Here is an 18,891-nt window from a genome sequence, read left to right as displayed (position 1 = left end):
TTTATGTTGCAGAGCTGTGTGTGTTGATATAGCTTAGCTGTGTTTCTGGTTGTAGCAGCGTGATGTGTGTTAATTTAGCAGAGTTTTGTGTTGATGTATCAGCATTGTATTTGTATGGATGTAACAGCATTGTGTTTTCTTGATCTAGCAAGGTTATGTAGGTGTTGAGGTTGCAGAGCTATGTATTGATATAGAAAAACTGTGTGTGTTGATGTAGCAGCATTTTGTGTGTGGATATAGCAGAGGTGTGCGTTGATGTAGCAGGGTTGTATGAATGGGGTGACATTATACATTATGTAAGGGAATGTAGTGTGTGGGGGGCATCAGACTTTGTGTGGGGGGAATATACTATGCGGACATCACACTGCTTATGTGGGGAATGTACTGTTTGGACACTATACGCCATTTAATGAAATGTACTGTGTTGACATGGTACTATGTGTGAGGAAATATATTATGGGGATATCAAACCATGTGTAGGGGATTGTACTTTGGGTGTATCATGCTGTGTGTGTGGGAATGTACTATAGGGGCATCATACGGTGTGTGGGAGAATTTACTATGGGAACATCATACTATGTCCGGAGGGAATGTTCTGTGGGAGAATCACACTGTTGGTAGGGGGCACTGTGGGTGCCATGAAAGGGGTTCCATACTGTCTTAAAGCAGGAGCAATATTTTTTATGGGTGGGCAAAGTTAGGGTACTGGCTTAGCGTAGAATGAAAATTTCAATTTGTGCTGCAGTTTGTATCTATTCCTTATCATTAAAAAGTTGGGTTGTATAGTGTATGGGGGACTTTAGAACAAGTTCAGCAGTTCAATTAGCAGTGATTATGAGATCTGCTAAAGCTTTCTATGGGAGTCAGGGGCTTGTGTTTTTGAAAGACTGATAACAACAGCTTGAGGTCAGGAGCTGAGAGGGAGAAGGAGGTAAGCAGCGCTATCTCACTGCTCTATTAAAATGAATGTGCTGTAGAGTGGTGTCTGGGATCTCGGGGGCTAATTGTCAGATCCCAGCCTTGTATGTAGCTATTGCTCATGTTCAGCAACTCTCTGGAAGTCTGTACCATTTGCAATGAGCTATAAACATTGAAAATCTAAAGCTTTCATAACAGGGAAGGGAAAGTTAATTGTTATTTTCATGCTGTGTAGCTAACTCTACCAATTTAATAACGGAGCAAAACTCATTAATAAGCATTACACAAAATGAAGGCTCTGTAATGATATTGCTACTGACTTTTTCTATTATATATAAAGCAATACTGTATTATGTATTCAGATTTCTGAATACATTCCTAATAATAATGTTAAAACCAAGTAACGGAAGTAAAAAATATTGTCTTACAGTCACAGAATGTACTGATTGCATGATGCCAGATAAATCCACATTGCACTGATTCAAGTGAATATTCTGTTGGTAAAACAAATAATACATATGTGGTTAGATGCACAGATTTTTCTTACAATTCTGAAACAATAATGCTTTATAACCCCGGCATTAATGGGCTCTAGATACTTTACTAATCTTTTTCATCAAAGACTTGCTTCAGCAGCCACATATCTGCTCTGATGGAATAATGAATAGTCAATCAATGGCCTTTGGTTGATATAACATTGTCAAGTGACCACCAGAACTCACAGCACCGACGTTGCTACAACGGTGCCGAACCGAGAGGTCTTCTATATCGGACAAATAAGCAGTTAATAAGTCGTTGTCCACTATTGTACAACTTATTTAATACACATTAAATTAGGATCACAAAGAAATATCTTTCTTAAAGGGTTTTACCATCTGGTAACTCACTATTGAAAGCTGCATTGACTAAGGCTGACACTGAGTGTACCATGGCAGAAGCCACTCTTTGCACTGAGATAGGGGAGACCTTAGTAAGGAAAGTAGCTCTATGACGTTCATATTCTTTAATGCAGCATAATTCCAACTAATATCAAAAACACAGTTTTTTAATATGTTAATCCATAAATTCTGTAACTGTTCAAAGTGGTGTTACTGACGTGCAAAACAGTTAGCCTGGTGAGAATTTTATCTGACAATCTCAAAAATGATGTGCCAAGCATTAGAGATACACTTACCACTTCGGTGAACGCACACTGCATAAAATAATTTAATTTTCTTTGTTGTATCAAATTCCAGGTGAATGTATGAACGTCGTCTTTCTGAAAATAAACAAAATGTCAAGGAGAAATAAAATAAAAAAACCTAAATAAAAAACCAATGAAGTGGATAGAAGAGACAGAACAGGTCCTTGTAATATATTTCTCCTGAATTTGACAACAAAAACAACACCAAAACATGCTATTTCCATAGAGCAGGTAATTAAAGAGCTAATTAACCTTTAAGGATATGGCCTATTTTAGCGTTCAGAACACAGAGATTTATTTTATTTTTCCATCATTGCCTTCCCAAAAGCCATTTTTTTCTGTCAACCTACCCAAATGAGGATTTGTTTTTTGATAGGATAAGCTCTAATATTTCTTACCATCATTCCATGTTACAATTTCTACAGTAATTACAGCATTCCAATCTTTGAGGCCCTAGTTGATTTTTACCCAGTAGTGCAGCTACTCTCAAAATCTGGTGCCATTATTACTGTATGTGAGGGGACTGGGAAGACATTTTGATTTATGTGAGGGGACTCAGAGGCCAGTATTATTTATATTGGTCTTTGTATAGTGATATTTTTTTTCAGTGTAACAGCATGGTCATCTTCATAGGTTCCCCTTCCCAACTCTGATTAGGATGCGCCAGCATAGTTGAAAACATGGTTACCTAAATTATGGGCCCTCGCAGATGTGTTTTGCCTTTACTGTGCTGATTCTCTAGATGCGCCTCTGGTCCTATCTTATTAAATCACTGGATACAGTGTAAGTTTGTATGCAGTGATTTTAGGTGCACAATCTATTAACTTTTATAAATCCTTTCTAAGGGCAATACAATAAAAAATTCTATGAGCTTCATCACTCATATAATGTACAGCAGAGTATACATGCCTATTTACATAGAAGGGCATGTGACAAGCTCAGTAAGCAATTGGCAGCTTGCAATCCTTGGAGACAATGGGATAGTCCTTGGAGAGCTCCTTACCTATTTCAAGCACATAGCTGCTGCATTCACTAGTGACCATAGTATTTTAGGGGTAAATAGTAGAATCTGATTTCACTCTTTTATACTAAAAACTTGGAATCTCTAAGGGATGGTTTAGATTTGTGCTGCCAAATTTATGAAATTTGTTGAGATTTATTTATTTATGGGGTTTGTTGAGATTGGTATGACGCTTTTGATGAATTACAGCATCCCCCTCTATTATACACAATGGTATAGTCCTACATATAATGCACTCTTGTCATCAGGTTTGTAGTCTGAAAGAAATGTATAAAACAACCTCCCCACTTTACACACTATGCGCTGCTCATAATAAATGTAAGGTGGGATTCGGAGGTAGCTGTAGCACCTTGGCCCTGCAGCATGAGAGGGTCTAAGCACCCTTCGGCCACATAAAAGGATACCAGCTTTTCACATGATGAATGGGGGCTCATGAGATTGAAGTTAGGCATCTGATATAGGATACTCTCTTGTAACATTCTACTTGATGCTCTGGTTCAACCCACGGGCCCCTATTATTTGTGAAGGTAAGACCTTAGATGAGCATATTTTTGGCCGACTGTTTTTTTGACACGCATCAAGTTATTATTAACCCCTTCCTGTCCAGGCCATTTTTTTTTTTTTTTTTTTCTTTTGAATGCCAGAACTGTTTTTTTGTTGCTACATGAGGGCTTGTTTTTTGTGGGCCGAGCGATTGTTCTGAATGACTACATTCACTTTTCATGTACTTCATGAGAAAAAAAAATTCAAATGAGATGAAATTGTGAAAAAAATGCAATTCCACTAGTGTTTTTTGTTGTTGATTTATTTGATTTTACAGCATCCAGTATGTGGTAAAAGTGAACATGATTCTTCAGATTGGTGTAATTGTGACTATACCAAACATATCTTTTTTTTTTAATATTTAAGTGATTTAAAAAATTCTAAACGCTGAAAAAAATTGGTGTCCTCATTTTTTAAGACCCATCATTTTTTAATTTTTGTTGATGGAGCTGTTTGAGGGCTTGATTTTTCATGGCGAGGTGAGTATTGTATTTATTTATTTTTTTCCTATGGGGTGCATTATGCTATAGTCTGCCTATGGGGTGCGTTATACTATAGACTGCCTATGGGGGTACATAATACTACTGTCTACCTATGGGGTGCATTATACTATAGAGGCCTATGGAGGTGCATTATACTATAGAGGCCTATGGGTGTGCATTATACTGTAGTGTGCATATGGAGGTGCATTGTACTATAGTCTGCCTATGGGGGTGCATTGTACTATATGGAGGTTCATTATACTATATGGAGGCCTATGGGGTACATTATACTATATGGAGGACTATGAGAAGTGCATTATACTGTCTGGAGGACTATGGGGAGTGCATTAAACTATATGGATGACTATGAAGAGTGCATTATACTATATGGAGGCCTATCACTGACTTCATCACTTGGCGGCCGGCCTGCTGTTCTGTGATGTGTGGATGCTCAGAGCAGCAGGGGAATGAGGAGGAAAGGTGAGTATTGTATTTATTTATTTTTTTCCTATGGGGTGCATTATGCTATAGTCTGCCTATGGGGTGCATTATACTATAGACTGCCTATGGGGTGCATAATACTATAGTCTGCCTATGGGGTGCATTATACTATAGTCTGCCTATGGGGTGCATTATACTATAGAGGCCTATGGGAGTGCATTATACTATAGTCTGCCTATGGGGTGCATTATACTATAGAGGCCTATGGGAGTGCATTATACTATAGTCTGCCTATGGGGTGCATTATACTATAGACTGCCTATGGGGTGCATAATACTATAGTCTGCCTATGGGGTGCATTATACTATAGTCTGCCTATGGGGTGCATTATACTATAGAGGCCTATGGGAGTGCATTATACTATAGTCTGCCTATGGGGTGCATTATACTATAGACTGCCTATGGGGTGCATAATACTATAGTCTGCCTATGGGGTGCATTATACTATAGTCTGCCTATGGGGTGCATTATACTATAGAGGCCTATGGGAGTGCATTATACTATAGTCTGCCTATGGGGGTGCATTGTACTATATGGAGGCCTATGGGGGTACATTTTACTATATGGAGGACTATAGGGAGTGCATTATACTGTCTGGAGGACTATGGGGAGTGCATTATACTATATCGAGGACTATGGGGAGTGCATTATACTATATTGAGGACTATGGGGTGCTTTATACTATATAGAGTCTGCCTATGGGGGTGCATTATACTATATGTAGGCTTTTTATACAGTGTGAGGATTACAGTTAGGGTCATACAGTGTGGGAGATAATGTGGGGTCTTTGCACAGTTTGGGGCCATCATACAGTGTTGGAGCCATGAGTTTGGAGGCTACTTAGGAGTCAGTATACTGTGTGGGAGTTACTATACAGTGAGGGGGCATTATACTGTGTATAAGAGAGCATCACACTGTGTACAGGGGAGCTGTACAGGGGGGGAGACTCAGGACGTTATTAAATGTTAAGTGTGCACTTATCGTTATAGGGGAACTCAGGGTATTGTGATTGTCAAAGGGGCAGACAAAGGGCATTATATCTTTCTAGGGGGCAAAATGTGGGCACTGTTTTCCAGGACACTTACACATGGCATTACTATATTCTAGAGGTTTGTTGCACAATAGGTGCAGTAATAGGGACAAGTACAGCAACAGAGGCTCAGTACTGGGGTATCAGCAGGATGAGGCATTTGTGTAGGTTGGGAATAGATGGGGACGGGGCCTGAAATGTAAGAAGTCAAATGTGTCTTCGTTGTGATCTCTGCAGATGAGTCCTGGATGGAGAAGTTGTCATGTCAGTCTGGGCCAGATGGAAAAGACGGGAAAAGTGAACAATTTAATCAGAAAGAATGTCAGCTGTAAGTTACAATATATAACCGTGCTGTGATCTCCTATATGTTCTGCAGGACTGGTATATACCACTATATGGTCTCCATATGGCGGTAATATCAGTGCTGGTCTTTGTATAGAGATTATTTTCAGTAACAGCACTGACATCTGCAGAGGTTCTCTTATATCCACTATCTGGGTGCGCAACCATAGTTGTAATCAGGGTTACATGGTTATGGGCCCACTCTGAAGTTTTGCCCCCCCTGAACCAAAACCCTAGCTACGCCTCTGCTTTGGAGGGTTTCACAGACCTTCAAGTGAAGGCCAACAGTACTGTGACTGCTGCAATGTACCAGGATGAAACCCCTGAAGCAATGATCAAACCTGACACAGTGCCCTGGGTTACTCATGATGCAGGACAATGCCTCATGAAGCCAGAATTTGTAGACCATTTCTGGATCACAAAGGCATTGATTCCATTTGCTGTCTCTTGTATCAGACACTACCAAGTAGTTTCACAGACCAAACACTAGTGCCGCAGACTGTTCAGGAGCTCAGTGATGCCATGATCCAGGTCTCTAGAAGAGCTTCCCTGGCATTGTTGGGAATACATACAGGCATGTAGGAGCCATACACACTACTAATTGATATAAGTTGTCCTTATGAGATTCACAGAAATTGGACCTAGCCAACATTTCCATTTTCTTTCTTTTGATTTTTTTGTGATTTAGTATCCAGCTCTCAAGTGGCTGATGGTTTAGGTTTCCATTGACTGTTGATACATTACTTATTTCACAATGAATTACACAATATGTAACAGTAAAGGATTTCAACTTTCATCAAGACACCATGTGTAATTTGTGTGACATGAACAGTCTATAATTTTAAGGGTAGGTTAATTTTAACATTCAGAATATCCCAAAAAAATCAAGAAAATCACATTGTATAAATTAGATACATTGTTTTGCATTTTGCAGTGAGAAATAAGTATTTGATTCCTCTGGCAAACAACACTTAATACTTGGTGGCAAAACCCTTGTTTGCAAGCACAGCAGTCAGATGTTTTTTGTAGTTGATGATGAGGGATCAAATAATTATTTCCTTCACTGTATATAATGTATATGAACCCCTTTAGTATCTTACCAGGATTGCATTCATATATAATCCACTTAAGTTTCCGAGTTTCTAAAAAAAATCACAAGTTATGTTGTTAAAACTGTTCTTCAAGAGTATTTGCTGTTCATTTATATGCATGGATTACTGTGAAATATTGGATAGAATTAGCAGACTGTATTGAGACAGATGCTTCATACAGAGTCGGGGAGAAAAGCATGTTATTATGTTTGCAGCAATTGACTTTAAAAGATAATATTTAATCACTTTAGTACTAGGCTCCAAACTGTTTATGCCTCAAAATGAATACTGCACTTTCCTGACAATGTACATCATTCTGTATTCTCTAAATTTTCTACATTATTGTTTGTGCAATCTTTTCAGAAGATAACCTAGTTTTGGATTCTAGTTTTCAAGAGCAATGCCCTATAAATTAATATGGCCTCCCATTATACTGCTATGTTGTACTACCATTTCAGCTAATTTATAGCAACAAACCACATTAAAGGGAACCTGTCATGTCATATCTACTATCTACACTGCCCCCGTTGCTTTGTTAGTGATGCAATATACATCACTAACAGGCTTTTATCATTAAAATTGGTGGTGTTATAATGAATCTATAACATTTTATGTAGTTATATCCTACCTGCTTGTTTTCAGTCATAGGGGTGTGATCCTTGTATTCAGTCATGGGCGGCACCACATTCAGTCACTGCTGGCACCGCCAACGTATTTACATGTCCGGCCGCTGCTCCCCGCGCGTGCGCAGTGAGACTATGTAGTTCACACGCGCGGGGAACAGAGCGTTATAGCGCATGCGCAGTGAAGCTGTGAAGTACACAGCCTCACTGCGCATGCGTGGACCCGAAGCCGGACATGTAAAACTGCGCATGCGCCTCACAAATATCAGTGCTCACCGGGAGCAATATTCAAATATGTGGGCGGCGTCAATAGTGACTGAATAGCAGGATCACACCCCTATGACTGAAAACGAGCAGGTAGGATATGTGATAAAATGTTATAAAATCATTATATTATAACCAATTTTAATGATAAAAGCTTGTTAGTGATGCACATTGTATCACTACCAAGCAATGGAGGCAGTGTAGATAGTAAATAGGACGTGACAGGTTCCCTTTAAAGTTGAATTTCCAGAGAACCAAAGATCCTGTGAAAGCAAAACAGTGCACAATTTGTAATGAAACCCAATTGCAAAAATTATGCTCATTCCAAAATACATATTTATGTAAAAAAATTGTCCCTAAGGAGGTGAAGCCTTTTAACAAACTGAGCTCTGTTCATGGCCAGTTATCCATTTAACTGCCACTTTAAATCTTTGACAGCTATATTTAAATGAAAGGCACTCTTGTGCTTGCAAATACCGTCTCCCCTCTGGGCACTATGATGCGATCATGGATGGGTTACTATGACAGCCGTGTCACCATCTTGGTCATCCTCCAAATTTATTTATTAATCTTCGAAGGAGATTGTGAACTACTTTATAAACTGCAATACTACGGTATCGCAGTAAATAATATAAGCAATCATATTCGTGTCCCCTTTTAAAAATAAAGTAAAAAGAAAACGCTTTTAAAAATGTAAAAAATTTTTTTTTAAATTTAAACATTCTAAAAAAATTAAACATATTTGGAGTCACCACCCACATCCGTTAAAGTCTGATTTATCAAAATGCTAAATGAATTAACCCAACTGGTAAATTTTGTAATGAGAAAAAAAAATCAGAATTGTTGTTTTTCAGTCACCATTCATCCATAATAAAAAATGCACAAAAAAATGATAGCTAAATGAAAAAAAAAATCTGTGCAAGACTTGGAAAATCCTGATTTTTACTGAGTAGTTTTTACCACAGAATTTTTTTCACCATTTAACATCACTTTGAATTTGTTTAACCATTTTCCAATACATTATATGGTAATATGAATGGTGTCATTAAAAATATCAACATGTCAGGGGGCGTGGCTTGAAGTGTAATAGTGAAGACCCAACTTTCCTTTCCTTTCTGGGATATAAACCTCAAGCAACATTAAAATGTTACTTTGCCAGCACAAAACCAACTCTATAGGACATAGGAAGGTACAAGCTACCTAATGATGTCCCACAATAGCAGATCAGCAGAGAAATCGAGGAGATTAACAGAATTTTTTACTGAGAGCTACAAAAAGCAATCATCAATGGGAAGCTTCTCTCCGTATGACACCAGTGATGTCCACTCCAAAAGCTCACATACCCTCTTCTCAATTTCCTCTCCAAAGAAACCATTCTTGAACAGAAAAGACACCTAAGGATGACAGTGCCAGTACCTCATGACCCCTCTCCTCGAGAAGCCCAAAATCTGGCAAACAGAAGACTGCAGGAAGCTGTGGTGGCTGCTTAGGAAGCCCACAGAACCTCTGCTTTCTCCTCAAAAAATAATTCACCAGCCTCCGACAGACACCATTGCGAAGCTCCCATATGTACATTTGATCTGACTTTGGCTGCTGCAAGCAGTTAGAGAAGATGCCAGCCAATGGCTTCATAAACCGTCAAATCTCTGTGTGGCGCCATACTAAAATTATTTTGCAGCAGTGGCCTCTCTATCTTTCAGGAGACACATCGGAACTCTTCTGGCTCTGTTCCTCCACTACAAAGCCCACAGAAGCGAAGATTAGACTCTCACAATCAGCTTGACATGGGCTGTTCCCCACCTGATACACTTCATACTGTACAGTAAATCCACTACTTCTAGGACAGGCTTAATCTCAGATAGTGACCCAGGAGTATTTGAAGGAACTCCAAGTGGCACTTAAGATGTCCTTGCAGTTGGACTTCTCTACACAGCTGTTATTTGAAAACACTAAAGTAGAGGAAAGATTGTATAACACTGCTGAAAATAAATTGCTTGACCTGAGGAATGCATACAACACTCTTGCAGATATGCACACTTCCCTACAAAAATAGGTAAATTCATTAAAAATGAAAAACTACAGATTTAAAAGATAGTAGCAGATGAAACAGTGTACAGTTCAGAGGGATTCCTGAAGTTGTTTCCTTCTCTCAACTGCCTTAATACCTTAAAAACTTGACCAGACTTCTTATACTAGCCTCCATGAATAACACTTCATCATAAACAGTGCACATAAAATTCTCAAACCTAACCATGCATCCCAATCATCTCCTGGGGGTACTATTGCCCACTTCAATGTTTATATAGTTAAGGAAGCACCACTCTCATTTATCAGGAAGAACAAACCCCCCCTGCCCCATTTGAAGCAGTCCAGATTTTTGATGAGTAATATCAATCTACCTTGGCAGCCAGGAGATATTTTGCCCCGCCAAAGAAGTTCTGAGGAAGGCTAATTTGCCCTGTAGATGGAATCACTCATAAAAGCTTCTAAACCTAAGGTTGGGAAATTCCTCTTTGCAAACTTAGTAGAAAATGACCTAAAAATTTTTCATGACTTGGCCCTCTCATCCTCTCATGGACACCTGATATGTTCATCCAGATCACAGATCTTAAAGGGAATCTGTCAGTAGGATCAACCCTCCTGAGCTGGCTATATGGACACGTAGGTTATAGAAAGCTAAATAAAATGATACCTTATATCTGAGAGCCGATATTTATTTCTAGAGAAATCTATGTTTTTCTTAATATGTAAATGAGATGACAAGAGCTAGGGGCCATACATAGATCTCCCTGAGAATCTGCCTCAGGAGCTTATTATAAATGAAAGGGGGAGTTACCAGTGTGAGACATGCAATGACTGACAGTCTGCTCACTGATCTACATGTCTCACATTGGTAACGCCTACTTTCATTTTAAATGCATGCAGCCCAAGTCTTGGCCTATGTGCTCTAACTATTTTAACTATTTGTTGCAGATATTGCTGCATCAAAAATGTGTGCCTTTGTCAGGAAAAATGCTGCATTAAAAAATACATGTTTTTGTCATGTTTTTATGTGCATTTTTTTTGCAGCTTTTACCAGTAATTACAATGGGTGAAAAACCCTGCAAAAACACTGAAGGCATTGACATGTGGCAGATGTGAAACTGCTTCAAATCTGCAAAGAAAAAATAAGCATTTTTTGTTCAATTTCTTGCTGTGCTTTCGCCTTGTTGTGTAGTTTTGGTACAGATCAGATGCAGCGTTTTTTGCTTATATTATTTAATGTGATTTTAGTGCAGAAAAGCACAGATTTGCACTTGAAAACCCAATTGTGTTTTACATGCATTTTTTTCAGGCTCTCCATAGAAGCCTGGGAAAAAAAGCACCAAAGTATGCACAGATGCGTATATGTTCTGTCTGTGTTTTTCACTGATAGAACATGTACCCATTATAATCTATGCTGCTGTTCACATGTCCATGTCTTTTCACAAACCATGTGTCCATGGAAAAATCAAGGGGACATATACATTTTTTTCAGCAGCAGGGATGAAAATACCTATATAAGTCTATGGGTCCATGAAAAATACGTACAGCACACGAATGACATACGTGTGCTGTCCGTATTTAACATTGCAAAGTATAGGAGAAGCTTTGTAATTTATTTATTTAATTATCCTTGAAAAACACTGATGAAACTCTGACAATACACTGACCAAACACCATTGACACACTGATCCAAAACACTGATGACCACAGCACGATTTTGTTTGTGTATATGAAATATACTGATGTCTGAATGAGATCTCACAGCGTTCTAAAATCTCATTATGCTGACCTCCATATTATATTGTCATATTTTTTCTTACCAATCGGGCTCCCATTTCTTGATGTGAGCATTTTAAGTCCTCACTCATCATTTTCTAAAATGGAAAAAAAATCCATTTCATTAAAATTTTAATTTTCCAACTGGAACTTAGTTTGATCAAGTTATTATTTACATTTGATTCATAAATTGGTATGGACTTTTGTATTTTAAATATAGCATATCATAATCCTCGGCAAATTGTAACTGACTATATATGATAACAAAACATATATTATTTTAATTACTATGTAAATATTTAAATTTTATTTTTAGTCTACAATTAAATGGTACATAAGAAATCAATATCAGTTGATATGTCAATTTTGAGGTGTCTGCCAACTTGAATCCTTCTTTTTCTCTGATGTGGTTCGGTATCATGTGCAGCTCTGCACTGTCCATTGTGAACCTGGCTGTTCAGAGGCAGAGGGTTCAGAGTCTCATCACATTGCACTTACTAATCTAGGTCCTTTCTAAGGGTAGCAGTAATTGATGATGGTAATATCACTGTGATTCACAATGAAAAGTCATCCGTGTACTAAGTACGCTTCTCTCATCTGCCTCCTGCTTGTAAGAGCTGACAGGGAGAAATCTATAAATCACAAGCAGTAGGCAGAGTGCAGCAGTGTAAAGTTGTATCAAGATACAATGCACTCTTAGCACACAGTTTTCATAGCAGAGAAAGGACAAGGAGGATGAGTCTGGTTGAAAGCAGAGGTGTCTGAGAGCTGTTGGGAGAGTTTTGATAGTTTCAGCAATATCCTGTAGTTTCCAATAGGAAGTCCTTCATACAGGGGAGACATCATGTATGCAGAAAAGAGCAAGCTCTGATCCTCTGGTCAGGCTTAAAGTCAAACGCCACTAATGTTCATAAAGAAATGGTTCAAAATGCATGAAAGCAACTGAGCTGGGATGAAAACCACATAACAGATTATCGCTGATGCGATATCATTATATATGCAAAACATTGCTGTATATTGCTTTAAATAGCTTACTATCACAAAGCAAAGATCTTTCACAATGGCCTTCTGCATGCAGAATCGTTCCTCTTCATTGCGACAATTCTAGGAAATAGGAAAAAAAGTGGAAAATAATATTTGTGATTGATGTTAGACATCATGTGCACATCAGAGTTGGGTTAAAGTCATAGTTGAGGAATCAGCTGGAACAGCAGGTATGTACATGGCATAGATAGTGGAGAAAATGGACTAGGAGAAAAGGGGCCGAGAACATCAAGAGTATTTTTTTCTGATCTTTACCATTTTTGTCTGGTAAACGGCTAAAAATTTGGGCTTAATGTTTATTTTAATGTTTTGTAGATAGTGCTGCAAGGGAAGGCTTCTGCTGTAGAAAGTTGTCTTATAGCCAGACACATTATAGAAAGGATACAAAGGGGAAATGTTGGCTCTCTTGGGACACAGAGAATATTTTTATATTTTTCAGTTTGAATTTCCACATGAGAAAAGATATGATTAAGAGAGCAATTGTTATTTTTGATTTCCTTGTGTATTATCTAAATTCATTGTTTCTTTAATATTGTCACATTATCAGAATAAATCAGTAAAGTTATATTATTATAATTACCAGATTGATACAGGATACATAAATAGTGAGTTACTTTTACCACTGAATGTAAAAAGGGCATCAGAATTTATTAATGTATTTTTTGTAGATGTACAATTGAGAAGTGTAGAACAATGGCTTAAAGAGGTCGTTCACTACTCAGCAACCCCTTCTCAATCCCTATGTTTCTTCACAGTAAAATAATAACAGCTTTAACTCACCTCTGGTGCTGGCGATGTTCCAGTGGCATTGACACTGGCTGTTATGGAAGGGATCTGCAGCCAATCATCGGTGGCTTTACTCTCCTCTCTCATAACTGAAGTCCGCAGGAAGTGAGAGCTCCATATGCTCTCTCACTTCCTCCAGATGTCTGATTTATGTGAAGGAGGGGAGAGTGAAGCCAGAGCAGATTGGCCACAGGGATTGCGTGACATAACAATGTCACATGAGCCCCGGGAGGGCCAATGCCGATGCCGCTGGAATGGTGCCGTCTCCGGTGGTGAATATAGGTGTTATTATTTTACTGTGGGGAAACATAGGGATGAAGAAGGGGTTGTCAGAGTAGTGGACAACCCCTTTAATAAGTCTGGATTAGATGCAAATGTGCATCAATGTAAATATTTATATATATTCAGTACCTCCATTATATTCCATCTCTTCAAAATCAATGCCATCATGCGGCCATGAGCAAGACCTTCAGTTTTCTGCATAACAAAGAAACATACTTTGATTAAAATAAGAATTATTTTTTGTGTTTCCTTTCTTTAAATCAAAAACCTCAAGCAAACGTGTTATACTTGATGGACATTTGTCTTTTATCAATAGTATTAATTCTATAAATATACAGCTCCTTTTTCCTAAACACCTTCATGCTTTTCCACAAGTTGTCTATGGTATTGTAGCACAGCACCATTCACCTCTATTAAACTGAGCTTAATGGCGTATCATAGGGGGAGGTAGTGCTAAGGGTGTTGCCCCAGGCTCCAGAACATAGGAGTGAGCATATGTGGAGCAGTTCATATAGCGTGTAACAATGAGTTTGTCATTGCCTGCTGTGCTTTACATACTAAGCGACCAAAATGACAAAGCTCAGTAAAATGACATGGCTTTGTAAGCTCAGTCGCTGCCTAAGTAGAGCTCTGAAACTGATGACAAACTCAACTCCACGTCTGCGCTCTGCATAAGCAGCTAAAGAGAACAGAAGATTAGCACATAATGAATGACGAGAGTATAGAATAGTGCAGTTCACATGGTTAAATACGGTCTTCATTCATTCCTAAGATCAGTTTTTATATGTCTGCCTTTTTTTCTATTCCTAGGTTAGGGATTGGTTTAAGGTTAGGTTTAGGTTTATGGTTATACTTCGGGTTAGGAATATGGCTAAGGTAATAAAATTGTTGAATTCAAAAAAATAAAAAATGTAAGTAAAAGCAAAAAAATATAACAACATATAACTTTTATTTTAAAAAAATGTCTGATCTGTTCACAAACAGGGCCTGATTCATCATTTGAGTTGTTTTTCTTTTTTGATTTGAGGTTTTCACTGATTTTTTATGCCAATTTAATGAAGATAGCGCATGCAATTCTTGAACTTTGCGCAAAGCCCAAAATTGTCATTTCCTTTGTCTTTAACTGGATTTACGACTCTTTAGCAGGAAAAGTTGCACGTTTTTGCAAAATGGCGCAATGAATGCTGTAAAATAACCGACGCACATAAAAGTATTTGTGAGAAGAAGTTGCTCCAAATTTTGCAACTTTTTTAAAATGTCACATTTCATGAATCTGCCTGGAAACATCTGGAAATTCCACATTGACGTAAAAGAAACCACAAAAAACAACTTGACAACTTGACAAAAAGCACAAATCGTTTACTAAATATTTTGCAAACCAAAAAGTCACTAAATGAAAGGTTTTCACATCAAAAAATTGACGGAAATGCAATGATGAATCAGCCCATAGCTTGTGGTTTTGCTTTTTTTCTTATGTTTTTTTTCTCATGTGAAAGAAACATAATGCTTTACAGTAACAGCAAAATGAATTACATTTTGGAAACTTTTTCTTGCGTTTTTGACCTGTTGTATGTTTTCAAAAGCATTGCATGTCAATATTTTCAGTGATTTTACCGCATAATGCATGCAATTTTCACTGCAGTTTTATGGCCATAGTATATGTTTTTCATGCAAAATTTAAAAAAATGCAGCAAAAAAAAACCTCCATCTGAACATACCCTAGTAGTGCAATGGGCCAGTCAATGTCCTGGCAGCATTGAATAGCTGGATAGATTTGCATAAATGCAGGATGACAACCTATTTAGGATCTGTAATGTGGGCCTTATTGGTTATTACTCAAACATAGATAGAGCTTACTATGCAATTTTTACTTTACGTCACCGATGAAAGCAGTTCAAGCACTAATGATTTTTTTTTAGAAATTCAACTTTATTCTCTGTGGCTGGGCACCTTTGTAAAACTATTAATTAACCCTATATCTGATGTGACAGGTTCCCTTTAACTCTCCTTTAGTATAAGAAGCAGTGAGTAAGGTATGTAATGATGTGATGAAGAGCTCATTAAAGCACAATAAAAATGAACCTGCACTGCAATGAAAAAAAACCTTTTAACTGCTTCATGTTTGTAAAGATATGAAGCGGTTAAAAGAAGAAGTGACTGGTTCATTCTTCAGACTCAACAGATGATACATAAAAGCCAAAAAGAGTAACATCACCCTGGGCCTTTTCTTGAAATATCTTCCTGTAGCAAAACTCAGACAGGTATGTTGGTGTCTAAAAGACGTTGTGTGTTGAGATGAGCAAACCCGAACCTGAAAGTTTGGGGTTTGTACCAGACAGTTTGTGTCCTGTGCTAATTGACATACAAGGACTTGTCTCAGAAGTCCATTGCAATGTTCGAAGTTCTGGGGGAAGTCTGGTGAGAGAGAGAAAGAGGAAAATTTTCCAGCTCTAAAGTTTGGGTCCCCATAATTTTCAATGGGGTTCTGGTTTTGGTTTAAGCTCAGGTACAGTTCTGGTACCTGACCCAAACTTTGGATTAAAGTTCGAGTTGGGTACCAGAACCTAAACTTCCACAGGACCGCTCTTCCCTAGTTGTGTGCGCATAACCTACAAAGAGTTATAAAGTAAAAAGCTTTTCTTTGACTTCTCAATCAGTATGTGGGGGCCTGGTAGCTTGCATATATGTAGCATTTCCACTACTACTCAGAATAGGTAATGGAACCACATTGATTTCAACTACCACTAAACTGGGTTTAACGACTTGTTGGACTGTCATGACCGTCTCTGGTTACCTATTTACACTATATGATTGTGCCTATTGTTCAGAAAAATGCACTACTATTTAATATACACAAAATAAATATTCCTTACCAACATTTTCCTTTTTCCAAAATTTGCATTACTGGGAACTGAAAAATAACAATATGTATTTGAATTGAATGTCAATGCATTGTTTGTGTTTGTGGAATGGAAAGTTCATACTGCGCTTATGAAATGTCTACACAATGATACACGTTAGAAATATATTTTCACATATATAATCACATGTATGGCTGTTTTTACTGTATATTGTTTTATGTGCAAAGGCATGTCAGATAAAAATGTATTTTTCTTTTTAAGTGGGTCTGTACACACAGCTTTGCCGTCAGCATTAGCCTGGAGGTGACATCTTTACCCTGTTTGGCTATACGCCTACATGCACCTTTTGATTGCAAGCGGAGCCTTATCTATCTACCATCATATCTGGCACAAATAATAGCTTCTTTATAGTCACCATAATGACTACAATATATATTGATATTGCCTGTATGTGTTTAGCAAAAAAAAAAAATATATATATATTTATATACAGATATACAATTCCTAGACCGTTGGTGGCAATGAATTGTTTTCTTTTAAAAGTACAAATATTGTAGCAACAGAATGTCTTACCAAGGCAGATGCCCAGGAGCAGGAAGGCGAATGCTATCTTCATGGCTGAGATTAGTGGTTACAGGTTTCTGAAATGAATACCAAACCAAATATCTGAAGATTACTACTTCCACAAATCCCATTATATACTCTGATATTGTCACTGTGGATTAGTGGCTCCTCCTATTTCCATTGTCAACTGTTTGGCATAAAATCAAAAATAGTCATTACACTTGTATGATTTGCTTTAAATGTAGCATAGCAGATCTTTTTGTCAGCGATTAGAAGATTACTATGTTTCCTGTGTGTATTTACCTTAATGGTTGAATTGCATTCCTGGACTTTTTTCCATACTGATTTTAAAGTTATACTGTCTCGATAATATATGGCATTTCTTTTTGAATCCTTCTTTACCTCAAAATAATTGAAGTGAAGTTTCGACTAATTTACAGATTTTTTTCACAGTTTTTTTACGGTTTAGCAAACAGCTGGTCACCATTTTGCTGAATAACTGAATTACAAATAATCCAAAATTTTGGGCAAATGAGGACTTTTGTAATATTCTCATAGAATTCAATTCTACACGAATATATATTTGTTGACACTTAGTGTGTAACTATATATACAGTTATATGAAAAAGTGTGGGCACCCTATTAATCTTAAGCTTAATGTTTTACAAAAATTGGTGTTTTTGCAACAGCTATTTCAGTTTGATATATGTAATAACTGTTGGACACAGTAATGTTTCTGCCTTGAAATGAGGTTTATTGTACTAAAAGAAAATGTGCAATCTGCATTCAAACAAAATTTGACAGGTGCATAAGTATGGGCACCCTTATCATTTTCTTGTTTTAAATACTCCTACCTACTTTTTACTGACTTACTAAAGCACTTTTTTTGGTTTTGTAACCTCATTGAGCTTTTAACTTCATAGCCAGGTGTATGCAATCATGAGAAAAGCTACTTAAAGTGGCCACTTGCAAGTTGTTCTCCTGTTTGAATCTCCTCTGAAGAGTGGCATTATGGGCTCCTCAAAACAACTGTCAAATGGTCTGAAAACAAAGATTATTCAACATAGTTGTTCAGGGGAAGGATACAAAAAGCTGTCTCAGAGATTTAACCTGTCAGTTCCCATAGTGAGGAACATAGTAAGGAAATGGAAGTACACAGGGACAGTTCTTGTTTCGGCCAGAAGTGGCAGGCCAAGAAAAACATCAGAAAGGCAGAGAAGAAGAATGGTGAGATCAGTCAAGGACAATCCTCAGACCACCTCCAGAGAGCTGCAGCATCAACTTGCTGCAGATGGTGTCACTGTGCATCGGTCAATTATGCAACGCACTTTGCACAAGGAGAAGCTATATGGGAGAGTGATGCGAAAGAAGCCGTTTCTGCAAGCACGCCACAAACAGAGTCGGCTGAGGTATGCAAAAGCACACGTGGAGAAGCCAATTTCTTTTTGGAAGAAGGTCCTGTGGACTGATGAAACCAAGATTGAATTGTTTGGTCATACAAAAAGGCGTTATGGATGGCGGCAAAAAAACACAGCATTCCAAGAAAAACACTTGC

General features: G+C 37.8%; 1 protein-coding gene across 1 annotated transcript in view; it reads right to left on the bottom strand.

The window, feature by feature from the left end:
- LOC141165496 (uncharacterized) overlaps positions 1-17,503 on the bottom strand; it is a 29,407-nt gene extending 11,904 nt beyond the window's left edge. The window contains exons 1-8 of the mRNA XM_073651127.1: positions 17,346-17,503; positions 16,785-16,822; positions 14,041-14,106; positions 12,835-12,903; positions 11,844-11,897; positions 7,121-7,162; positions 2,093-2,176; positions 1,347-1,412 (exon numbers count right to left, since the gene is read on the bottom strand). Of these exons, the coding sequence (XP_073507228.1) occupies positions 1,347-1,412; positions 2,093-2,176; positions 7,121-7,162; positions 11,844-11,897; positions 12,835-12,903; positions 14,041-14,106; positions 16,785-16,822; positions 17,346-17,388 (462 nt within the window). The 5' untranslated portion in view covers positions 17,389-17,503. The remainder of the gene's footprint in view (positions 1-1,346; positions 1,413-2,092; positions 2,177-7,120; positions 7,163-11,843; positions 11,898-12,834; positions 12,904-14,040; positions 14,107-16,784; positions 16,823-17,345) is intronic.
- Between the last annotated feature and the right edge of the window lie 1,388 nt (positions 17,504-18,891).

Source organism: Phyllobates terribilis, unplaced genomic scaffold (genome assembly GCF_046119375.1).
Source record: "Phyllobates terribilis strain yellow unplaced genomic scaffold, ASM4611937v1 Scaffold_11__3_contigs__length_659146591, whole genome shotgun sequence".
Taxonomy (NCBI): domain Eukaryota; kingdom Metazoa; phylum Chordata; class Amphibia; order Anura; family Dendrobatidae; genus Phyllobates; species Phyllobates terribilis.
Note: the sequence above shows the minus strand (reverse complement) of the source record. Positions and strands in the feature narration are given on the sequence as shown.